The following is a 25,752-nucleotide window of genomic DNA, read 5'->3' on the forward strand; positions in this document are numbered from 1 at the left end:
TTGTACAAATGAGATCACATTTAATTGCTTCGCCATATTACTCGGAGTGAAAACAATTAAGTATTTGTGGATACATAAATACGAAAGAATTTGTATATAAATATATATACACGCAGAGCAAAGTTGATATCAAACGTTCTCATTTCACGTTTGGTATCAACAAACGTCGATTCACCAATGCCTATTATAACACCCTATTACGCAAAGAAAATGCTATTTGCGCTGCGTATATGCAACGAAATTATCGCCAACGAAAATTTCGCTTAAAATATGTCAATACATTTCTTATGGAAACGAAAATTTCGCCAGAGGTGCATACTGCGCTTAATACCAAAGAGGTATACATTTTACAAATATTTTCACTTTCCTCGTTTTGTTTTGAAATGGTGTCAATTTATTAGCTGGTGTATACAACTGTAGGGTTTAAACGTACATTTTTTTTAAATCTAATTTTATTGAACAATGTCCACCAAAGTTTGGAATGATATTCTATTCTGCTTAATGGTGGGTATGCACTTCTACCGAAATTTTCGGTTGCAGGCAAGACATTTATGACGCCAATGAAAAAAGTTGCGTAGAATACAAGACGTCGATTTATATATATACTTGATTATTTTTTTTATCATTTTTGGCTAATAAAGTACAAATGGACGCAAATTAAACTTTTTTATTTGATAATAATGTTATTTCATGTTGCTAATAAATTACATATGGACGCATATGAACCGTTTTTATTTGGTAATAATCATGTTGGATGGAGCTATAAAATCATACAGTTTCATTCGTAGTTGCAAAAAAAATTCCATTGCCTATTATTTCACCCTGTTACGTAAAGAAAATTAATGTCACCCTCTTACGCAAAGAAAAGCGAAATATTCGGTAACGAAAAAAAATCGCATATGTGTTATAAAGCCTTTGACATTTAGATTTACTGCAAAATTTAAACAGTTCGCATTACCTCACCTTATAAGTGCATCCTGACCTAAATATAAAAAAAATCTAACAGCACTTTCACATTGAAGTTTTTATGATCTGGATTGAACTAAATCCAAATCCTGTACGTTTAAACTGCTTTTTTGGGTTTTAAGTGACATACAAAGCTTACAGGGGTATACACACATCCGTAAAACAATTGCATATTTTGGTACTTTTATCGATTATTCAGCAATGAAATCGGGTTTATTTCGGATTTAAAAATTGATCCTGCAAAAGTGGAATTTATTTTTGTACGGTAAAACCTGCAAAAAACACAGGATTTAGCACTTAAATCTCGAAAAGGCCATATATCCGGATTTGGTGGGCAATGTAAACGCACTTTAAATGGAAATATGCGCCCTAAATTAGACGTAACGGCTGGCAATTTGTTGTAGCGCATTTGCTATCTAGCTACGTAGCAGCGTACAAAGCTGCTGCGCCGCTTTACGCTTTACGTTTTAAGATTTTAGAAAATTGACATTTAGATTTAGTGCATCCTGATATTTACGTTAATACACAATTGCCAATAAAATTAAGTATTTAAGACAAAGTCCCGCAGTCATCTTTAAATGCCAATCTAATGATTTGTGAGATTAACATGAAAAATTACTTAAAGCATTGTTTCACACAGATGATACAATAAATGCACAACAAACAAATTAGCTTAATGAAAACCCCATCAAAAAAAATCCTATAAGAATTGTAAGCAAAAAGTGTACAAGAAAAAAGCTGCTTATACATAAAATTTAAAAGAAATAGCAGCCTTAATAAAATATGAAAAAATGTAAATAAATGCAGAAAAGTCAAAGGTCACAAGGCACAATATATTATTTACACAACCATAATTAAGACCTGAAGAGAAAAACAAGAAGCAAATCTAGTGAAGATGCCAAAATAATATATGTTTTTCGTGTCGCACATATAGAGAGATATCTATGTGAGATTAGTGTTTTTAGTGTGTGAGTGTGTATCTTCTCGATGAGGACGTGCTACTTACGGGGTTTTTCTATGCGGCTAAATGTGAAATAAAACAACATACTGAACTATTGTGCAAATAAACCACGCTAATAATTGCCAAAATGTAATAATCAAATCGTGTTAAAATTTATGAATGTTTGTTTGCTTCATGCGGCTAAGCTAAATAAAAAAATATATTTATATGTGAACATATGCATGTATGTATGATTGATGAACGTGGTGAGCATAGAGGATTCGCCTCCAGCATATCACAGTATAACAAGAGCGGACATCCGAATAGATACCTATGTAGTTGTTGTTGTATTCATTTGTTTTCTTTTCCACAACGGGATGCTTCATTTATTTAGCTAAAAGGTTTTTCCAACTTGTCAACCTATACTTGCAACCTCATTTAGTACTTTACTTCCTCATTGTTCGATAGACAAAAAGTATATACATGTTTGAATATGTACTGGCATACATTCATTTATATATAGAACAAACCCCAATAAATGCTCTTTGTATGTACACTGATTAACAAAATTTTAAATACATTTTTTTTATGAAACCGTAGCAGCTATCGCTGTATATATGAGGAAGACTATATAGTGAATATCCCCAAAATCAAGAGTAATTTCACAATATCCATATGTACCAATATTAAAAAGGACTTACGACTGTCCACTGACAATTCTTATGGTTCTTGAAAGGTTTCATCTTTAGCTCACTCAGAGAAAATCTATATTTTTTACGATTACTTTTTTTTAGATTATTTTGAAGCAGATTTTCTTTATTGGGATAATTTTTGATGATTTATGATGAAACTCTAATAAAATAATTATGTTATAATTTTTATAGTGTTTGTTTTATGTACGCTGTGCATAAAAACTGGCATGGGCCGGACATGAGTGATATGATTTCCAATTGAGGCAAATTTTCAAATTGTTGCACTTAAGCAGTACCTATATGGGGAATTAAAATTTACTTTTCTTCATATTCACAAATATGACACAAGGAGGTATACCGCCCTACATCTTCTCACATTAAAGAGAATATATAGATGTGTCTCAGTGAGTTTCCAAACTCTGTTAGAATTTTATTGGGTTAGGATGGTTTCTCTGACAAGTCTTCAAGTAAATTAGAACCTTGTGTGGGCCATTGCAGGAGAAGCACACAACAGATGGTCTATAGTTTCCTCTACCTAGAGGCCTTCACAGCTTCTGCAGAAATCATTAATGGTTAAAATTTATCTAAAACAATGTTTTTCAATACTAAAGACACCTGACATGGCGGACACGATAAGTAAGAATTCAATTCTATCCAACGGTAGAAAGCGGTATTTGAACCTAGGCATTCGGCGTCATAGACGGACGTACTATCTATCCTCTGCGACACGGGGGCTTCCATAATGTACAACAACAACAACAACAACAACAACTAGTGAGTTAACATTTTGAGTTTAAAACGAGGCTCTTAAGTTTACTAGATCGAGCCCTGACCCACAGAATCATAGGCGGACATGCTAACCTCTGTGTATCTTTGCTGCAATGCTCATGATACCAAATTGTTTAAATTTTTATATTGACAGTGGGAAGCAAAACCGAGTGGATATTCCGCTTGTTGCATTTCTTTCGATAATAAAAATCAAGAATATCCCAAAACCAATTATTTTTTTATTAAACTTTTCCAGTTTTGACGTTTTGATAACAATTACCGAAAATTTTAATTTTAATTAATTCCGCGGAAATTTGGTGTGTGGATGTGGGTTGACCTCATGAGTGGGACCACACTTCCTCAGGAAACTGGACGCTTGCAGTGTGGACGTATCCTCCTTAGATGCTTCACTAGCTGTTGCTGTCGAAGTACTTTTTTAGTTCCGTCCTATCCCGCTGGCGCACACCTTGAGCCCAGTCCAACCGGATGACCCATCTACACAGGGCTTGTCGGGTCCGGTTTCGATGCCTTCCCCTCCTCTTTCGATTGTGGCAGAGGAAGTTTCAGTCCCAGCAATTCGCCAGACCTTTGCGATGTGATCGATAGTTCAGTTCAGGCAAGTGTTCAGCAACAACTGCTGAGTCGTCTCCTGATTCCCCAACCCCACCGCTTCTATAGACCCTCAGTTTTAACTTGTTGAATCCGTAGAATACAGCTTCTTCAGACTTGTTGAGGTCTGGGAGAAAGCCGGAGTTTAGTACGAATACTGTCTCATCCAATCTTTCAGTCGGTTATTGAAAGATTGGGATTACAGATTGGGATTCAGGATCTGAGGGAATTCGAAGAAGAAACTGCTTAACTTAACAAATGTTATAAAAAAAAATAGAATTCATCTAAGTCACATAATTTACAGAAGAGCAGCCTAAAAAACGTTGAACATAACGGAAATATGGGAAAAACGATTATAGATAACGCATAGCTGTTAAAGGCGATTATAGATAACGCATAGCCTGTCCATATTCTGGACCTATGTGCCTAAATAAACCTCTAAACAGTTGAGAATATTGGGCATCATCAGGGCATGAACCAGTTTAGTCTTCATAGAAGTGGCAATCATAAAGACGGCGCAAAGAGCCATACGTGCGCGATACAACCCGTTCTATATGAGGACCAAATGCAACCTGTCATCCAATATGACACCCAAGCATTCCAGTTGATCTACCAACTATATTGGGATGCCATTTTAGAAAGTATCAAAAGATGTCGAATGAGAAGACAATGTCATGGCCTTCGTCTTCTCAGGATTGTCTTTCAATTTGTTCTGTGATTTAATTGACCTATTATCTTTGTTATTGAAGTTTCCATCAGGTAAAATGTGATGTTAACAGGCACATACGTGTTTTAGGCAAAATTTTCGAGGGTTTACTAAATAATGAAATCAAATTGTTTAAGACCATATCTTTAGTTATTCGACTTTCTAGAATCTTAGGGCAATATATAAACAAAATAAACTGTCCCATGTATAGGTGTTGCTTTTGATGGTTTCCTTGGCGAAGCCTTTGGTAGCGCAATCTTTCGATAAAACTTTGTGAGGCAACATATATTGCGATATTTGATCTTTATATTCATAATCACCATAATTCAACAGTAAAAATATCAAACATGTGATTATGCCATAGTTTAAAGTCGAATCACATGTTAGTTTATCCGATCGCTTCAAAAACTGGTGGAATTGGCTTCTAACAATATTGTAAAGACTTTGCAATCTTAAATTACAATATTGATATGTTAATCTAATCCACAATTTTAATGTTGAAAGAAAAGAATTACAATGTTTGGATTCTATTTATCTATTTTATTTATTTACTTCACTTTCAATAATACTGAGTCTTATCAATCCCATGGCAAACGGTTGTACGTACCGGATTGACCCGATGAATTCCTTCATCGGCATGGGCTACCGATAAAGAACTGCAAAGAGTTGAATAAAGAGTTCAATATATTTTTAAGTTAATAAGTGCTTATCACAATTAAATAAAATATAATATATATTAAAAGAATTAATATAATATATATTAAATGAATGAATATTAAAAGAATGAAAAATTCCTAATTAGCACAACAAAGTAAAAAAAATATATTAAATCAAACAAAAACAATATATCCTATCCATTTTCAATAGCCGTAAAATGGCTATGAATTTTTAGTCGGAAAATGGAATGAGAAAATATTCGAAGTTTCGCGGGTAAGGCATTCCAACACCTACCAACAAGAACTATAAAGGATCTTTCAAACACAGCTCTATGAATTCGAGGTATTCTCAACTGCGTATTTCTACTTGACCATGAAAAGTGGAATAAAGCGCAAAGTGGAAGTGGCACTCCACTGCTGATGACTTTCTAAAAAAAAATATGAAACCCTGAAAACCAAAAATCTGTTGAAGGACGATCCCAAAAAAAATTAACAACAAATTCAGATACATGTTCACGAATGTGAATATTATAGACAAATTGAACAGCACTATTTAAAATTCGCCTGATCTTCAGTAAATTATATTCTACGAAATCTATTATATTTAATTCTGGCTCAAAAGAAAAATATCTTTGATCTTCAAAGAAAATAGTTCTGATCTTCAGAGGATTGACCATAAGCGAATTGTTATTCGACCACTGCAAAATATGATCCAAGCTTAAATTAAGTTTGTCCTCCAAACGTCGGATAATTGACAAAATTTTAGCTATAAGGGCGAAACGAAATTTTCGTTTTGTTAGCCAACAATGATTAAAATTCAGCCAAAATTATAAATCGGTGTTTGTCGCAATCTTGTAATCTACACAACTCTTTCAGTGGCGACATAAATGTCTTTGCTGCAACCGAAAATTTCTCTAGGGGTGCATACCCAGCTTTAAAATTAATTATTTTCTAACAAAGTAGACTTTAAAGCTGCTTTCGATAGAGTGACAAGAAACCTCCTTATACATGATATAGGACTGTCGTCAAAAATCATCGGTTTTGTGGAAAAGATCTATGGAACCCAAATGTGAGAGTATTTTGATACTCGTACTGGCGTAAAACAAGGTCGCTTATTGTCGCCAACCGCATTTGCTTTATATCTCAATGGTTTACATAACCATCTTGAGGGCGGTATTTTCGTAGATGAAACAAACATTCGTCTTTTACTGTACGCGGATGACATAGTTATAATGGCTGATAGCCCAACAATTTTGCAGATGATAGAAGACCTAGAATCGTACTGTGAGTCCCATCTGTCACAGATGGGTCGTGATTAAGGGGCACGAACCAGATTAAGTCCGAAATAATGGTGTTTAGGAAAGGAGGAAAATGGACATTTAAAGGAGAAAGCATAAGAATAGTGAACCAATATATATACTTGGGAATTATATTAACACCCATATTATCTTTTACTAAGCACCTATTGAAAAAAGAAGAAGCTACGAAAATGTCAATAAATTCAACATGGAGACATTTTATTTCTAAACCTTCTATCAACCTGACGGCGAAATAGAAGAAGTTTTTAGCTGTATGTCGTTCGATTCATAGTTGCGGAGCAAAGATATGGGGGAATTTCCATTTTAGCGAGGCGGATAAACTGTATCGCTATAAACAGAATTTTGAAACTACCTGAATCCACTCCAAATTAAGTTCTTGCCTTGGATACTGGATACGAGCCGGGATATATATACGCATTCTCTACATTTACAATGCCTGGCAAAAGCAATATTTGATCTGGAGAGCCCAAACTACCACATATAATTGCCATGAAACTGTCACATAAAAATTTAAGCTGTTTCAAGAAGTTTTCTTGTCAACTAACAGAGTATAATATCCCGAGCAGTAGTTTAAAATTAAATAAGAATTGTTGGATGGTCGCAGTACCAAAATTTTTGACGGAAATAAAAAGGCCTATATTGAATATATGCAACATGCTGAGCGAAGTGAACAATGCGTCTTTAAATTCCTTGACTTCCGGGCTGGCGCACTTTACTGCAATGATAATTACGGCCAAGAACAAATAACCTTAATAATGAAAGCTAGAGGAGATCTTCTTTGGTTGAATTCTAATAAATACAGTACTGCAGATGAGCAAATATGTTCTCTGCGTAACATTAGGGAAGCCGAAACATTGGAACATTTCATGGGCTGTTGCCCAATACTTAAAAGTATACGCGTTAGATACTTAAACAAAATATTATATGGAGAAGTTTTTAGCTGGCTAAACTTGTACAAATTCCTGAAAGAACACACAAAAATATAGAAAAGATCTAATAGAAGAATTAAACTACTTATTATTTGAAATAAAATCATAAAAAAGTATAACAACAACTCAATTTTCCGGCAGACTGTTTGAATAGGAACCATGCTGTATGATTCTTTATTACTTACATATAAGATAACATTTGTACATTTTATAAATCAATACCTTTTATAACGTTACACAAAAACAAAGAACAATTGAATTGAATTGAAACAAAATAACTCTAAAATTAATGGAAGACATGTCTATACATGCTAACCTATGTTTAAAAAATAATGGTTACCAAAAAAAATTATCAAAAACAAATCATTTTCTAAAATTATTATAAAACTGCAAAACTAAGTACATGTGTCTATTTTGATACTATTCTTCGGGGGGAGTTTTCCTTTAGTTTTAAATATTCAGTTATTATTATCAAATTGTGATAATGAAAAGAGCATTCGACAAAAAATAGTATGTAATAGATTTTATTCTATTTTTTTTTTTGTATTTTTAGAATTCGAAAATATGCAAAAAGTGAAAACTCACTATGTTTTGCTTCCCACTGTATATTTATGTGTACCCGTACTCTTTGGTGACCACCATAAATGAGAATATCACAACAAAATTATATTCGTATTTATGTGTGTCTATTGTCTACGCTCATGTACAGATGAGAACGGCAATAATTCAGGTTGATGTCTCTACCCAACCGTCTTTAATCACAAATACCTTTCCGCAGCCGTGCTACATTCGGGTTTGCCCCAACCTACAGTTAGCTTTTAGTTAATTTCCTCCACATCATCATCATCATCATCCATTAAAAATAAACAAGAGCGAACAAAAACATATCGGTTGGTTGGTTTGTCAGTCGGTTGGTCGGTGTCGGGATGGACACTTTTTGGTCGGTAGCTGTGTCAGTAGCAGACACCTCAACATCATGAGTAACAACTGACAATAACAACAACAACAATAATAGACAGACCTACATACATGTACATATGTATGTATGCTTAGAGCAGCAGGGACATACTGCCAGCCCCGCATATACTGTGTAGTTATTATATATGTATGTTTGTGCATATGTTTCGTCGTTGTGGATAAATTATAGAAATGTATAGCAATCCATTCGCTACTTTGTTCTTGTACTACTGAAGGCCTTTACTACTAAAAATAAAATTCAATTTCTCCGCCAAGTTCAATGTACAATCTCGTGACCACATTGCTTTTCCATAGCTAATAAGCGCCGCCAGGATTCATTAGCAGCGATGGCTAATAGATTCCATATAATCGTCTGAAAATTATATTTGAAGTCCACCAAATTGAGGTGTTTGTCTCAAAATAATACCAATACAATCAAAATACAAATTAATTTTACATATTTGGGTTAAACACACACGCTCGTTCGCATAGGTAGGTTAAAATGGGCTTCTACGCTATGGAAACAGATAGCCATTAGGCTCGGGGAAAAGAGGGTGTTTTTTGTAAACACCAACTACTAAGTCCAACAAAAAACAATGGAAATTCAATAGCTTAGTTCGGTGCATTGTAATGACAAGTTTTTGGACATGCCTACGTAAATTCAAAACTTATAATGTATTTTATAAATTTGATATTGAGCAGAAAAGTTTTTGAACATTAAAAATGTATCCAGAGTTTCTAATCGGAAGCTAAGCTATAGATAAAACAGCAACAGGACTGGAGTTATTAAAAATTTTTCAGAAAAAAAGTATAAGCATCTTGTTTATCGAAACGTTTTAAAGTTAACTTTAAAAGAAAAGTCCACTGCTCGAGGACTAAGAGAGGTGCAATGCGCCTACTGATGTTGAAGATTGCTTCCTGTCATGAATCTGAAACCCAATACACAGTTTTACAGCAGAACTGTCATATTTAGAGGTGTGATCAAAAAATGACCGTTATTTTCAAACTTCGTGAGTTGCCTATGTATGTTAGATTTTCGCTTTTTTTGTTGTGTTGGTACATATGTCTGTTATGTATATGGTAATATCAGTCATTTTGGATTGCCAATTTGATATTAGGCTAATGGCGTTTTGGTGTGCTCTTCTATTATTTACTATTCGAAAAAAATGGATCAAAGAAACTATTGAGTTTTGTGTAACCAAAAGGCGCAATCAGAAGTGTTTCAAAAATTGGAAAAAACAGAAAAATGGGAAAAGTATCTGAGGGGATTACTTTAAAAGGGGCAAAAAAAAAATATTAGTGAAAAGATAGTTATTTTTGAAAAAAAAAAAAAAATAAAATAACAATTATTTTTTGATCAGAACTCGTATACAGAAAGAAAAATGTTCATGTTAGTAATGATTTTGTCATAACATTTATGAAAGAATGTTTAATTACGTCCCAATGAAACTTTTCATAACATTTGTGAAACACGTTCCATAAATACAAAGTCGATGAAACATGTCATAACATTTACGAAAATCAAACATATTGTTAATGAAAAGTTTTCATAACATTTATGAAAAGCTTTCACAATATTTATGAGCAAATTTTATAACATTTAAGACAAATTCAATAAAATTTATAATAATATTTATTATATTTATATTTATTATATATTTATATAAAAACCTTTTCTACGGTTCATGAATTTTTTCATTATATTTATGAAAATAAATATTAAGAATACATTTTATAAATAATATGAATTCCGTTAGAAAAATAAAAGCAAAATCTTGAATATTTTGTTAAATTTATGAAGATAAAATTAGGTGAACATAAATCTAGGTACTGTGTTGTTATTGTAGACACACTAGCGTGTGGAAAGGTTGTAACAATTCTTGACCAGACTCTGGGAAAGCTGGATCGTTCCGATATGTAAAAGCGACGCCTTTTTATATTAGTGTTCCACAGTTGAAAAAATGTTGCTTCACGGTTAGCTTTTTTGTGTAAATTTTGATGGTTTATCAAAATTACGAATTATGTACTAAAAAACACACTCTTTGCTGACTTTTAAATGTTTTTTGCTATACTATACTTTGAATAAAATGCATTACACAATGGTCTAAATCCGGACAATATGCTGCAAAGGAAACTCAATTATGTACTTAGTTTTTACCATTCAATCCATTCGTAGATGCGATAGCCATTTTGGGATGCACCTAAAAATTTAAAGGTGTGTTATAAGATTATGGAATTCTATGGAAATATCCTGTATCTTCAGGTTAATTTCATGTTAAAAAAGTTTTTTTAACAAAGAAAGACTATATATTAACCACAGTATTTACTTTTTACACATTTCACTTCGGTGCAAAGATAAAAACACCCAATAGCTTCAAGGTTTTACATAGAATGAATGACGCAGAGATCTAACTGTTGTCATGTAGTGCATTGTTGTAATGTGAAACATGCATGTAGGTATGCGTGTGTTTTTTTCATTCTTGCTTGCACACAACGAAAGCATGTGAGCAAAAACGGACAACAAACAAACAAAGGAGAAGTAATGACAAAATGCAGAACCTCTTCCAAGTATACATAAATGCCCATATTCACAAAAGTTAATGCAGCTTTAAAGTAGTTTTATTTGATAGACCTCCTTTATTTCCTGTCAAATAGGCTTGCATTAAAGCTTCTTGAAGTTTTGAGTAATAAAATTATTATTATTGTTATGAAAATTTTCTTCACATGTATGAAACAAAATTTCATAAATATGAGAACTTTTTTCATAAACGATCATATTCATACATTTTTTTCATTAAGAATTTTCATAATATTTCTGATTTTTTGGTAAATATAATAAAACTTTTCATACTATTTATGAAGAAAGGTTATAAAACCCGATCATTACAGTTATGAACGAAAATTCTCTCTGAGTATGGTAAATCCCACTGCGTAAAAACTAAAGGAAAGTTCCTGAAAATTGCTGTCGGTATCCAAATTCTGTGGCCGAGTAATCAAAAATGATTAGACACTGGACCCTCTAGTAGCTCTACCATTAGTGGTACCCTTCTCCAGCTTTTACATAGTATCTCGAGTACTGTGAACTTTGAATCATATCTTTTGGATTAAGAAAACTATCTTATAAATAAAATTCAATTTGTGTTTGCCTTGAAACTTTCACAGATTGTGTAGGTTGGTCTGGAAGGAAACATAGGCTACATAATTTTCTCCCCCTTAACCTAAAAGTCCTACCCAAAAATAAAAGTGTACCGATCTAGATAATATGGGATTCAAATGAAAGGTATTCAAGAATCGAGTACGAATTTCATAACAAAAATTGGGTCCAAATAAATGGGGGGCCACCCCATCCCCAAAAACCCTTAAAATAGTTTTATTTGACGATCATGACAATATGGGACTCAAATGAAAGGTATTCGGGAGTAGATTACGAATATGGTCAGGAAGTAGGAATAGGCTTTATAATTTATTGATAACGAAAGGGGGCGGACCCTCCACCAAAATCAAAATTGGACCGATAAGGACAATATGGCTATCATATGATTTGAAACTTCTGATATTTTTTTTTAGTTTTTTTTTTTTTTTTTGAAATTTGTGTGATGGATGCCTATGTTTTGAGCAGTTCTGTACATATATCAATTTTTCAGTAGGTTTTTTCATTAAAAGCTCTCAAAGGAAGGAAGCAGTAAAGCGGGTACAGTTCACCTAGTTTTACATAAATATGGGCCAATAAACGTTTCAACTTCTTGAGCTCCCCCATGGTTTATCAATTCATATTTGTGTTTGACTATTGAACTAGTCCAAATTACTAAAGTAATTTTCTTCTTTTAACATTTATGATGTTCTAGCAGGTATTAATGAGTCTAAGCTTATTATCATGAGCACTTCAAATATCCCATACATATGCTCTTTGTTTACCCCACAAAAAAAAACTAAACATATTGTGTTGTGAATTAGTTTTGTCAAGACTTAAAATAGAAAAAAAAAACAATAATATTGTCGGAAGAAATGTCCGCTAAATGTTGTGAGTAATATTCATATTTCCGTCTATTCCATATATTTGTGAGGTGCCGTATTTTGCTGCTAAGTAGATGTGAACATAACGAAAAAAAACACACAAAAACTGACAAAAAAAAAAACCATAAAACAAAACTACAAAACAACTAACCGCTTAAATGTTGTCTCTTTTGGTAGACTGTGCTGTGCTAAATATTTTAAATACACAATTATTTTGAAAACAAGGAGAAAAATCTAACAAAATTTCAAAACTACTTTTATCTGAGAAAAAAATGCTCCTTGTGCTATTACGTTCATACTATATTCATACATACATATATAGATAAATTAACTCATATGTTTGCATATATTGTGTGTAGTTGCCTTAATTGAATTTGTGTAGTTTTGTTTTTTTTTTTTTGATTTAGAAATTAAACGGTACAAAAATTCCTAAACCATTCTTTATTCGCAGAGTAATAGTAGCCGCTCCAACTATCCAGTTAACAATTACAAATCAATCATCGTAGAAGCATCGTTTAAGCATTCGCCAGCAGACGTAAATCTTGAAACTGGCATCATTGAAGGAGTTATTCATATATAAGACGCTGTACAGTCCGTTCCGTTGATCTATCCAGAAGGCAATTTAGTCTCGCAGTCATCATTCATTTATATACGCTAAAAATGCCTGTTAAAAAACAAGGTATGTAAATAATAAAAAGAAAAGTTTGCCATGTTTTCTGCAGATTTTTTGATTTCTGATACGTACTATATGTGCTCGTTCATGTACTTGTATGCTTGCAAAATTGCCTAAAAACTAACATGTAGAAACAAGTGAAATGAATTTTTCAATTTCGCATATGACATGAACCTCCGTCATTCGTATGTACATTGATATATATGCATATGTATCTGCGCAAATATTTACACTGCAGTTCATGTGAATAAGCACACATAGTCATGGAAAATTAATTTGCAAAAAATTTCAATTTCATATAATACATTATAATTCTTATGTATTTCAGTTTTGAAAAACCAAATTCTTATACAATCATAGATAATGTTATGCTTTGCTTGGTTGTTAACTAATGAAAGTTATTAAATAAACAAATAGTGTACTGGTACACTGTACACATAAAGTAAAGAAAGCATGAAACAAGGGGCCATGACAAAATCTATTCCAAGGCTTAACAAAAAAATTGTTTTCCATGCCCTGCGGTACATATGTTCACATATACACATAGTCCATAAAGTCTGCTTTCATGTGACAATTTCTGTTTTAATGATTAAAAAACAACATAAAAAAAATAAAGTTAAGTTTTGTTGTATATGTTGTTTCTTTATATTTCTTAAATTAGAAAACAAAACACAAAAATACAAGTTTGCTTTTGCTTTTTTGTTCTAACGGTACTTTTGTCTCATAAGAAGAAATTATGACAACCAAAAAGTTTACTTCGAAAGTACCGTTTGTTTACTTCGAAAGTACCGTTACTTTTTATGATGCTTGTTCTTATTTTTGATCAGTTTCAGTTCATTATCATAACAAGTGATAGTTACACGTGTTTTTAAAAAAAAAATAATAAATTTGGAAACATGGAAACTAAAGGAAAGGAAATATGCATATCTGAAAGAAAAATAATTATTAAATTGTGGAAAGAAGGACAAAGCTTTAGAAATATTGGTGGAACAGTTGGAAGAACGTATTCTTCTATCCAGAGCTTAATTAATAATTACAAAGAAACCGGCATTATAACTTCAAAGCCTCGGCCTGGGCGTCCAAAAAAATTATCCGTTAGAGAAGAGCGCAAAGTGATTAATATAGCAAGCAACAACCGTCGTATAACATCAACCAAAATTATTGAAAATATTAAAACAATGTTTTTAAAAAGCATCTGTGCCGAAACTGACAGAAAAATATTACATAGAGCTGGATTTCATGGAAGCGTTGCTCGAAGAAAGCCGTATATTTCAGTCATAAAGAGACAAAAGCGATTGCAGATTGATTGAAAGATTGCATTCGCTAATACTTTCATTAATAAGCCTCCTGAATTCTGGAAACAAATTATTTTCTCCGACGAGAGTAAATTCTGTATTTTTGGCATTAAAGGTCGGCAAATAATGTGGCGCACGTCCGGGACTGAGTTGGAAAAACAAAATTTAGTTGGAACGGTGAAGCACGGTGATGGTGGAGTTATGGTGTGTGGCTGCTAGTGGAGTGGGTCAATTAGAATTTATTGAGTCCAAAATGGATAAATGGGGTTATCTCAATATTTTGAAAAAAAAAAATGAAACCAAGTGCTGCTAAACTAAGGTTTGCAACGACATTTTGGTTCCAACAAGATAACGATCCAAAGCATACATCGGAGGTTGTTAGGCTATGGCTTCTATATAACACTCCAAAGCAGCTTAAAACACCACCCCAATCACCAGATCTCAACCCCATTGAGCATTTTTGGGATCTATTGGAGAAAAAAAAATCGTCAGCACGTTATAACCAGCAAGGAGATGTTACGAAGTGTCATGCAGGCAGAATGGGCGAAAATAACATCTGAGGAAACAGAGAAGTTGGTAAACTCCATGCCAAATAGACTAAGTGCAGTCTTAAAACAACGTGGCTATCCTACCAAATATTACGAATGTGTTAATATGTTTTTATTTTGTGTTTAAATAATTTTTTTTTATTTTTAATTGTTATCATATTTAAATCGCTCTATAGTAAAAGTGCTTAACCAAACGTAGAATTTTGTTTTCGTTTTTTTATGTTAGGTATATGAAGAAAAAATATATGTAAAAGAGTTGATTTGATTTATAATTTTATTTTGCGTTCTTTAACCAATCATAAAAGTTTGTCAGGTGAACGCAGACTTTATGGGCTATGTGTTCCAAAGAGATTTTAAGATATATTCCAGCACTTGATGTTTCTGTATACAATATTGGTGTTATTTTTTTTCCTCTGGGCGGTTTTTTGACGTGGTGTATCAAGCTGTTTTTTAATACATTTCATTTAATGCCCATATTGTCCCAATCGGCAAACATGTGCGTTTGACTGGAATTTGGGGTAGGTTGTTTGACCCCAAAGTTGTTTACCCATTTTGTGTTTTTGGTTTACCACAAGGTGCATACACAATTTCGCTTAAATCGATGCAACCATCTTCGAAACTTGGCGTTTTTGAAAATTGTGGTTAGTGGTAGGGTTCGCCCCCATCGCGGATATCACAATAAGAAGTTCTCTATTTTAACCGGGGACAAAACTCTACCATCTGTGAAAATTTTATGAAATCATTTCAGCCGTTTTCGAATCTACTCAGAACAATCAAACAAACAAAGCGCAACACTTTAATATTAATATAATAGACTAGCAGTACCCGTCGTGCTTCGCTACGACTTAAAGTCTTTTTTTTAATTTAAGGGAAACGCTTTTTTTTAACAAATTTTTTTATTGAAGTGCTCTTTGGTATACTGAAGCCTGAAAAGGACTCGAGTTGGGGGGAGTCGTACAGACCTATCTCCCTTCTCTCACCAGAAGCAAAGACGCTGTAGGCATTACTCATCCCTAGCCTCGTAGGAGAATTTCCATTCGCCGAGCATCAACATGGATTTCTTTGCATGCCATCATCGCACACATTTGCGTGGCTTCAATCAGCCCAGGCCATGTGATAGGACGGTCTTCGTGGCATACAGCCAGCTATGCCAAACTATTTGAGGACATCGCCAACACGTCCCTTCAGCCAGGCCTCCAACGCTGGATCGCGAATTACCTGTGTGGTCGCCAGTCATTTGTGGAATTTAGGGATAAGAAGTCGAAGCACCGTAGAGTGAAACAGGGAGTTCCCCTAAGTGGGGTGATATCTCCGGCACTGTTTAACCTCTATCATATGCAGACGATTGTACGATCGTGGCATCAGGCCCCCACCCATTGTTGACATCTGCGATAGGTTGAACGTCTACCTCAACGAACTTGCCTCATATTTCGCTGCAAGAAATCTGAAGATATCTGCCACCAAATCTTCAGCCAAATTGTTCACTACAAATAAGCGTGAGGTGAATACTGAGCTGACTGACTGACAGAAATGATTCCGTCCATCATGTGTCCAAAATACTTGGCGTCACATTTGACAGCTCTTACATATTCTCCCCACATGCCACAGCAATTTGCAATAAAGTCAAAAGTAGAAACAAAGTCCTCAAGTCACTTGCTGGCAGCGCTTGGTGTGCAGACAAAGAAACCTTGTTGACAACGTACAAAGGAATTGGCTGGTCTGTGAAAAGTTATGCAGCGCCAGTATGGTATCCTTTCTCCTCGGTTCCCATGTGGACCACCTCCATCAGGAGACAAAGAACCAGTGCGAAGACATAACTACATGCTGTCTTGGCAATACCTTTTGGCTGTTATCGCAGAGACCATCCAAATCATCATCTTGTGGATAGATGTAGATCTACATGAGCGTGAGGTTCAGCGCTACAAGAGAGAACCATTAGATCAAGCGGCATATCAAGCAGGTCTATATAACCTTCATGCCGATATGGTAGCTGATGCGGTAAATGGCTACCGGGTGAATGTAGTCCTTGGAGAACGACCACCTCCCATAGGACCTGAAGAAATTGACCTCCCCCGGCAAACCAAAGTAGTTCTGGCTAAATTACGTTCCGGCGGATTCAGCCGCCTCAACTCTTACAGAGCAAGGATTGTTGCCGGCGTGCAAGATGTATGTCCCGATTGTAACCAGGGACCGCACGATACACTTCACCTGTTTAACTGCCCAGCCAGACTCACTCGACTCAGACCAAGATCCCTGACGACGCAACCCATCTTAGTCGCAGAGTTTCTGGGTCTTGACACTCAACAGAATCAAGCAGACGAAAGATAGAACACAAAACCATCCTGTGCAAAAACATATAAGTCGGATGGATTACCCACACGTGAACACGCAACGATTAATTGTCCATGCGAAAAGCAAGGATTTGCTAAATTTATCCCACCAGCGAAGGATGGGGGTATATCCATTTTTTTCTGATCTCGCTAGTATCCGAACCCGGGCGTTCAGCGTCATAAGCGGACATGCTAACCTCTGCGCTACGGTGGCATCCCTATATGTCAGTCTATATTTTAGCTTAATGTAAATATGGCTCAATATACACCATGTTCGGTCAGATGTTAGTACATCTCACTGTTTCGACTAAAAATGCGGCTTTTATGGGCTTAAGATCCTAAATCGACAGCTCGGTCTATATGACAGCTATATCCAAATATAATCCGATTGGGCCCATTCAATAACTTAACCTGCGTATAGAAGAAATGCGAATCTGTGCAAAATTTCAACTCAATATCTCAAAAGGAGATCGTTAAATCGTCTTCGAATTTTACGACCATCAGAAATTAGAGGCATACAATGAAATAAGATGTTTTGTCAAAAGGACTTTTTTGAACGAAAAACGGGCAATTTTAAAAAATGCATTGATATGTTGAATTGACGTATCGGATAACTCTGGTCGGTATCTGTTAGCCAGGTTCTCTGTGTCAGTCAGATCGTGCAGTGCCAGCTCGTTGAGTGCTGCCAATATTCAAAAGGTGACAAACCTTTACTGCCATATAAATAAAGATTTGATCAATGTGGGCATCTCGAATCTACCGAACAGTGCAACACATTTGACCCAATTCAGCTGGAACTGATGGCTTCCTTTACTGCTCTTATACAGATGAACCGTAGTGTACATTTGTGCGTGTATTTGTATACAGACTCATTTTGATATTTTTGTATCATTTCAATTTTGCATATTTTTCTAATTTTTTGCTTTGTTGTTGGTGGTTATAGAGACACAAACAACAACAAATAAAATGATTTTTATGGTTTTTATTACTCTTGTCGGCTGCTTGTGTTGCTGTTTTTTTGCAGCAGCACCTGGACCAGTGCCAAAAAGTGTCTGGTGTACAAATATTTAGCGCTGCTGCTGATGTTTGGTGCCATATTTCGATGGGTACCTACAACCAGCTCTAGCACCAGCCAGGCAGCAAACAGTGGCAAATAGAAGAATTTCTCAGTCCTTTGGGTTTTCTTTTTCTTGAATATTGTTTTATTTACGACATTACGCTTTTAATGAAATGTGTGTGTCCAACATTCCCGAGGCACTATAGATATAAAAAGTAAATTATTCAACATTACAAACAAGATGGAAACAGAGAGCGGCCCCAATTGAAAATATTTTATGAGGCTCACTACTAACGGGGGCTTTTGCAATGTATGCTTTAACATTTTCTCTTCACAGGTCAAGTTTACCTATTCTTGGAATTTTATTTCCTTCTCTTTGTAGAGAGAAGTAAAATGTTGATGAACAAATTGCGAAAAGTTACGAATATTTCACTTTTGGTTGCATGTAGGATAATCTACACAACTGCAGAGCGTTAATTAAGAGAAAATTGATCCGCTTAACTTTTTCAGCAGGAAGATAACAAGTAAGAGCGTGCTAAGTTCGGTCGGGCCGAATCTTATATACCCTCCACCATGGATCGAATTTGTCGAGTTCTATGGGCGGTATCTCTTTTTAGGCAAACAAAGAATATTGAATAAGAACTGTTATGCAATTGGAGCTATATCAAGTTATAGTCCGATTCGGGCCATAAATGAATGCTGAACATTTTAGAAGTCATTGTGTAATATTTCAGTTCATTCGAATAAGAATTGCGCCTTGTAGCGGCTCAATAAGTAAAATCGGGAGTTATGTTTATATGGGAGCTGTACCAAGCTATTGATCGATTCAGACCCTATTAGACATTGACCATATTGAGGGTCATAAGAGAAGCCGTTGTACAAAATTTCTGCCAAATCGGATGAGAATTGCGCGCTCTATTGGTTCAAGAAGTCAAGATCCAAGATCGGCGTATATGACAGATATATGATACCAAAATACCACGGTAAAATCGGACGAGAGTTGCGCCCTCTAGAGGCAGAAGAAGTCAAGACCCAAGATCGGTTTATATGGCAGCTATATCAAAACATGGACCGATTTGGCCCATTTACAATCCCGACCGACCTACACTAATAAGAAGTATTTGTGTAAAAGCTTTACTCCTTCGAAAGTTAGCGTGCTTTCGACAGACAGACGGACGGACATGGCTAGATCGACTTAAAATGACTAAAATGATCATATATACTTTATAGGGTGTCAGATGCATATTTCGAGGTGTTGCAAACAGAATGACGAAATTAGTATACCCCCATCCTATGGTGGAGGGTATAAAAAGGAGTTAAGTTCGGCCGGGCCGAACTTTGGATACCCACCACCTCTGGTATATATGTAAACCACCTTTCGTCAAAATCCGGTGAAAAATGCATACCTTATGCCGATTTGGAACAAACACTAATAAGTACAAGTCATTGTTCAATTGCGTATAAAAAATATATTGGTTTTTTAGTACCTATATCTAAAAATGAACCGATCTGAACCATATACAACACGGATGTCGTAAAGCCTAACGTAAGTCACTGTGTCATTTCAGTGAAATCGGATTAAAAATGCGCCTTTTATGGGGCCAAGACTTTAAATCGAGATATCGGTCTATATGGCAGCTATATCCAAATCTAAACCGATTTGGAGAAACCAAACCAAATTGGAGAAAAATGTCGAAGAGCCTAACACAACTCACTGTCCCAAATTTCGGCGACATCGGACAATAAATGTGTCTTTTATGGCCCCAAAATCTTAAAACGAGAGATCGGTCTAACCAGGACCGAACTGAGCCAAATTTTAGGAGATTGTCGAAGGGCCCAACTCACTGTCCCAAATTTCGGCGACATCGGACAATTAATGCGACTTTTATGGCGCCAAACCTTCAATCGAGAGATCGGTCTTTATGGCAGCTATATCCAAATCTGGACCGATCTGAGCCAAATTGAAGAAGAATGTCAGAGGGCCCAACACAACTCACTGTCCCAAATTTTGGGAAAATCGGGCAAAGACCTTAAATTGAGAGATCGGTCTATATGGCAGCTATATCCAAATCTGAGCCGATCTGGGCCAAATTGAAGAAGAATGTCGGCCGGCCTAACATAACTCACTGTCCTAAATTTAAGCAAAATTGGATAATAAATGTGGCTTTTATGGGCCAAAGACCCTAAGTCGGCGGATCGGTCTATATGGGGGCTATATCAAGATATTGTCCGATATAGCCCATCTTAGAACTTAACCTGCTTATGGACAAAAAAAGAGTCTGTGCAAAGTTTCAGCTCAATATCTCTATTTTTAAAGGCTGTAGCGTGATTTCAACAGACAGACGGACGAACATGGCTAGATCGTCTTAGATTTTTACGCTGATCAAGAATATATATATTTTATAGGGTCGGAAATGGATATTTCGATATGTTGCAAACGGAATGACAAAATGAATATACCCCCATCCTTCGGTGGTAGGAAACTTTTATCGAAATATTGTTTTGAGAAAAATTTTATTGATATGTTGTCTTTAAAGAATCTTTCATATTTTTTTTTTTCACAAAAATGTCATAAAAACTTGAAAAAAAAATATTTGGCTTAAAAATTTTTTATTAAAATTTCGTCTTTGAAACATGTCATTAAAATCTCATTGACATTTTTTCTTTAGAGAAAATTGCGTCGAAATTTTGTTTTTAGAAAATTTTAAGAAAAATATCAATAAAATATAGTCTTTAAAAATTTCTTTAAAATATTATATTAAATAATGTCCTTGAAATTTTGTGTTTTGAATTTATTTTATTAAAAATATGTTTTTAAAAAAGATTTTATTGAAGTTCATTGAAATTTTGAAATGTTATTAAAATTTTGTGTTTGGAAAAATTTTTATTAAAATGTTATGCTTTAGACAAAATTTCAATGAAATTTTTTTGCATCGAAATTTTGTTGTGGAAAATTTATTTAAAATCTTGTCTCTATGTTGAATTCGACCAAAATCCGTAAACATTTAAGAAGACATAAAGAAAATAGTAGTACATTTGGATGTTGCAAATGGATCATTTGGTCCAGATTGATTCGTTTATAATACTTAAAAAAATTTAAAGTTCTTAAAAATTGTTTCCTACTTCCTTTCTGAGTATGGACTTTCAAACTGTTTGAAAATTGAGCCTATTTTTTATAACCTACAGCACTACTAAGGTACAAGGAAGAGAGATAGACCCATTAGCAAGCCTACGGGTTGACTCAGAAACACTTTCTAATTCGATTTAACTATGTACATCGCTCCGTTTGTATTTTTGTTTTTAAATTGGAAGAAATCGAAGAAATCAGATTTAGATACAGCTCCCATGTATGTGTCGCCCGATTTTTACTTCAAGAGCCTTTTCAAGATTATTTATGATTTTGGCTAAACTATTATTCCAGAGCCTTGCCATGCGAATTACGAAAGCTTTTTCGAAAATATTGTAAGTAAAATGCTCCACAAGAAGTTGAGAGTTACTAGTAGTATTTAAAAAATTAAAGTGCGATAAAAGATAGGAGGGCTGGCGGCGTTCAATAACGTTAAAAAAGAAACAGAGACATCTAGTGTCCAAAAACAGTTCAAAGGTACAACCAAGAAATTTCTTGGTAAAATGAAGGTAGTCACGTCTATAGCTTTTTCCATAAACAAACCGGAGAATGCTGTTAAAACAGAATTGCAATCTGGTGATGTTAGAACGATTTGATCCCATGTAAACTTCGGCACCATATAAAATATGAGGCATGAGCAAGGATTGTGTTAACATATATTGTATTTAAGTATACATTTCATTTGAGTTGGTAGTATGATTTAGACTGTAAAGTTTCTTTAGAATTAAATTCAGTTTCGCACTAATATGAGAGATATATGAGATGTAAACGAGAGATCACTATCAAGTTCGAAGCCAAGTGAGTTTAAAGAAGAAGATGAACTAACTACATCATTCTGGACATTCTGCATGATCATTTCGAGATCGATTCAAAACAATATTATTAATATTGCTAATGTTAATAGTAACCTTATTGCAACAAGCCCATTCACAGATACGACCAATATCAGAATCCAAATTGGATACATAAGTCTCTATAGAACTATTTGCACTAGTGCTAAATAATTGAAAGTCATCAGCATATATAGCCAAGTCAACCTTTTGTATACAACGATACACATCATTTACATAAAAAAGACGGGCCACAAAATAGACCCTTGGGGAACACCTGCTTGAATTGAGTTGATAATTGAGCTATGGCCACGGCATAAAACAAACTGTCTACGATCAGAAAGAAAAGATGATACAAGCTTACATGATGAATTCATGTTTGAGTTTATTGCAAAGAAGATTATGATCAACAGAATCAAAGGCCTTGATTAAATCAAGTACAGCAAGAACAGCAGGATTCCGATTATCTATTGCACGTCTAATATCTTCCATAAGTTTAATCATAAGTGAAATGCTATGAAATTTCCTGAAGCCAGATTGGCAGGAGCAACTAAAGAAAAACGATTAAGGTGATCAACTAATTGGTCTGTAATTAAAATTTCAAAGATCTTATACAGTGCAGGAAGAATGGAAATAGGCTGATAATCTGAAAAGTTAAAGCCAGAAGTATTTTTTTTCTTAGCGGGGAAACCCGTGCTAGTTTCCAAGTCAAAGGAAATTGTAATGTCATTACTATGGTATTATGTACGTACCGGATTGACCCGATGCAATCCTTCATCGGCAAGGGCTGCCGTCTCAGTGTACAACACACTGCTACAACAACAAAAACAGAATGCCTGAAATTTAACAAAATAATACTTGTACTAATAGCGTGAAAAATTCATTAAATCTTATAGTTGCTTTTAAATTCTGGGACAATAACAAATATGCCGAAAGAAAGTGTGGAAAATATATTACGATTTTAGTTGTTACGCTTTTCGCTGTTCAGTTCTCGTTCTTTTGGCGTCACTTTTATCATCAAGAACAATATGGTCAAGTAGAGGTTTGATTGGTGGTAGGCCAAAGACATGCAACCAAAGCAAATGACAAAATACGTGATATTGATTTTTGTTCATTTTCATATCATGTACAAACTGCAAACTGCAAGCATGCTTTTGTCCAATACCATTGATTTTAGTTCAAGTCGGACTTTGAATCTTAAAGCATTGAGCGGGTATCGCTAATAATCTGTCGTAGACGATGGACGATGATTCCGACAATGAAAAGGGAAGTCTTTTGCCCAGAGCCAATGATGCAAAGATTTTGGACAAGGATGTGTCGAAGGAATGTGTTGAATTGCGTATGGACAAATATGACTCTTCTTCGGAGGATGATACGGATAATTTTGATTGGGGCACCGATGATGAGGAGGAGAACCTTATTGAAGCTAGAGCAAGGGGACATCGCGATACGACTTCATCAACTGAGCCGATTATCCAGCGTTCTTCAAGTGAAAATATTAAAACAGATGATTGTATAGCCAACACAGGCAGTGTGACCAATGAAAATCTTTTCAATGAAACCTTAGTAAACCAGCAAGAAATCGATAATATCACCGAGCATTTATTGGGTGAAGGCATAAATGTTAGCGAGTCGTTTCAAAAAATACCTAACGCAGTTGAATGCAAAGGGGCCGAAATCCCAGATAAGGACAATCAAGAAGATAAGCCACAACTTCAGCTGAATGTGGGTGAAGAGAAAGATATGGATACAAAGATAGCTCAGTTGGTCATACTGAACCCAGTGGCTAAGGCTATCAGCATTTCACATTTCCCAGATTTAACTATTGACAATGCAAAACAAATTTTATCCATAACAAAGAGACCTTCCAACCTTAAGATAGTTCAAAACGCTAACACTAGTGGCCCTATTAAATTCCATTCAATGAATGATCTTCATTTGATTCAAACCCCACAAAGTTCTATATCATGTTATGTTAATAAGGTTACATCCCCATCCCAAAACTACGATTTTCAAACCGAATCAAATCCATGTGAAAAACACGAAAGCAAACCAATGGAGCATAATCTAGTTGAACTTGACATACCGTATGGCAGGAGTCTTTCTATTGAGCAATGTAAAGAAAGTGACATGGTTTTAGATTTAAAAGAACTGTCTATGAAATCCGAGAGTGTTGATTGTTTTATATGCCAACAAAAAGATATGGACGAATATCAACCGCGTATAAAACTCCATTCGAAGAGTGAAAATGAAATTGTTAAATTTGCCAAAGAATTTTATGAAATTACCGAAGAGAAAAAATTGGTCACCAAAAGTGATGGTAAATTGGGCAAATTATTGAGTAGCTCCTCCGATTTGTATTGTATTACCAATGAGTCAACTGAAAGTGAACTGCAAGAATTTGATATAAGAAAATGCAAAATTTCCCATAGTAACTCTGTGGTTGATTTAAAACCCATTGAATTATTAATCCAAAAAGAAGATGAAATTGTTGACAACTTGAAGGGAAACAGTGAGGAGCCAACAAAAATATTCGAAAATAAGCAAACAGAACAACAAGAAATTTCCCATAAAGAAGAAGCGAACAACGATGAAGGAAACAATTTGTATCCACAACAATGTTTGGAGGCATCGTGTGACACCACTCAAACGCAAGATTTGGAGTCGGGTTATTTCGAGAAAACCGATAGTTTGTTGCCTAGCAATGAAAAGGAGGATTTTCCACCAGATAGCTGTTGTTCTGATCAAGGTCACCTGATTTACGATCAAACCATATCGGAGAGCTTACGCAATCAATTGAACCGCTTCGACTTGTTAATTGAGACCATGGATCAGCGCAATGCCCGTAATATAGCCATAAATGCCGCCGAAAGGGGCTATTGGTCAACAATTTTTGGCCAAGCCAGCGAAATAGAGGCCTATGATGAAATATCTCCAGAAATTAGTAATATTTGTTTTATTTTTTTAATCAATTTTCTAACAAATTTTAAATTTAAGTTACAACATTTGAAAATCTATAAAAATCTTGTCTTCATATCAAACCAGGAAACCTTGATTTAACTGGTTTTTTGAGTCCTTAACGTAAAAATAGGGTTTATTAAAAAAAAAGTATAATTCAAATATTTCACAAACTACAAAAGATAGATAGTTAGATTCACAACTCAAATCAAATCTCAACTCAATCCTTTTATTATCATATCTATACACTGTCCAATGGCAGACATAGTTTTACTCCTTTTATAAAGGGTATTTTTTTTTAAGAGTTATAGGAAAGTGTTTCAAAACCAAAAAACACATAAAATTTAGAAAAATTCATAAAATCTTTATTTGGATCTA

The 25,752-nt window shown here is 34.7% G+C and overlaps 1 protein-coding gene and 1 long non-coding RNA gene across 14 annotated transcripts in view; one reads left to right on the top strand and one right to left on the bottom strand.

The window, feature by feature from the left end:
• Positions 1-13,113: 13,113 nt before the first annotated feature.
• LOC106088499 (uncharacterized) lies at positions 13,114-13,390 on the bottom strand. Its single transcript, XR_001221454.1, has 2 exons — positions 13,302-13,390; positions 13,114-13,220 (listed from the first exon to the last, which is right to left on the bottom strand). It is a non-coding gene; the product is annotated as an uncharacterized LOC106088499 (long non-coding RNA).
• LOC106088495 (disks large 1 tumor suppressor protein) overlaps positions 13,152-25,752 on the top strand; it is a 94,064-nt gene continuing 81,463 nt past the window's right edge. For 12 of the 13 annotated variants that reach the window (XM_013254024.2, XM_013254027.2, XM_013254028.2 and 9 more), the window contains exon 1: positions 23,599-25,360. In XM_013254024.2, the coding sequence (XP_013109478.2) occupies positions 23,656-25,360 (1,705 nt within the window). In that variant the 5' untranslated portion in view covers positions 23,599-23,655. Of the gene's footprint in view, positions 13,236-23,598; positions 25,361-25,752 lie in introns of those variants that run through there. The other variant, XM_013254044.2, reaches the window with a different exon arrangement.

Source organism: Stomoxys calcitrans, chromosome 4, assembly GCF_963082655.1.
Source record: "Stomoxys calcitrans chromosome 4, idStoCalc2.1, whole genome shotgun sequence".
NCBI classification, from domain to species: Eukaryota; Metazoa; Arthropoda; class Insecta; order Diptera; family Muscidae; genus Stomoxys; species Stomoxys calcitrans.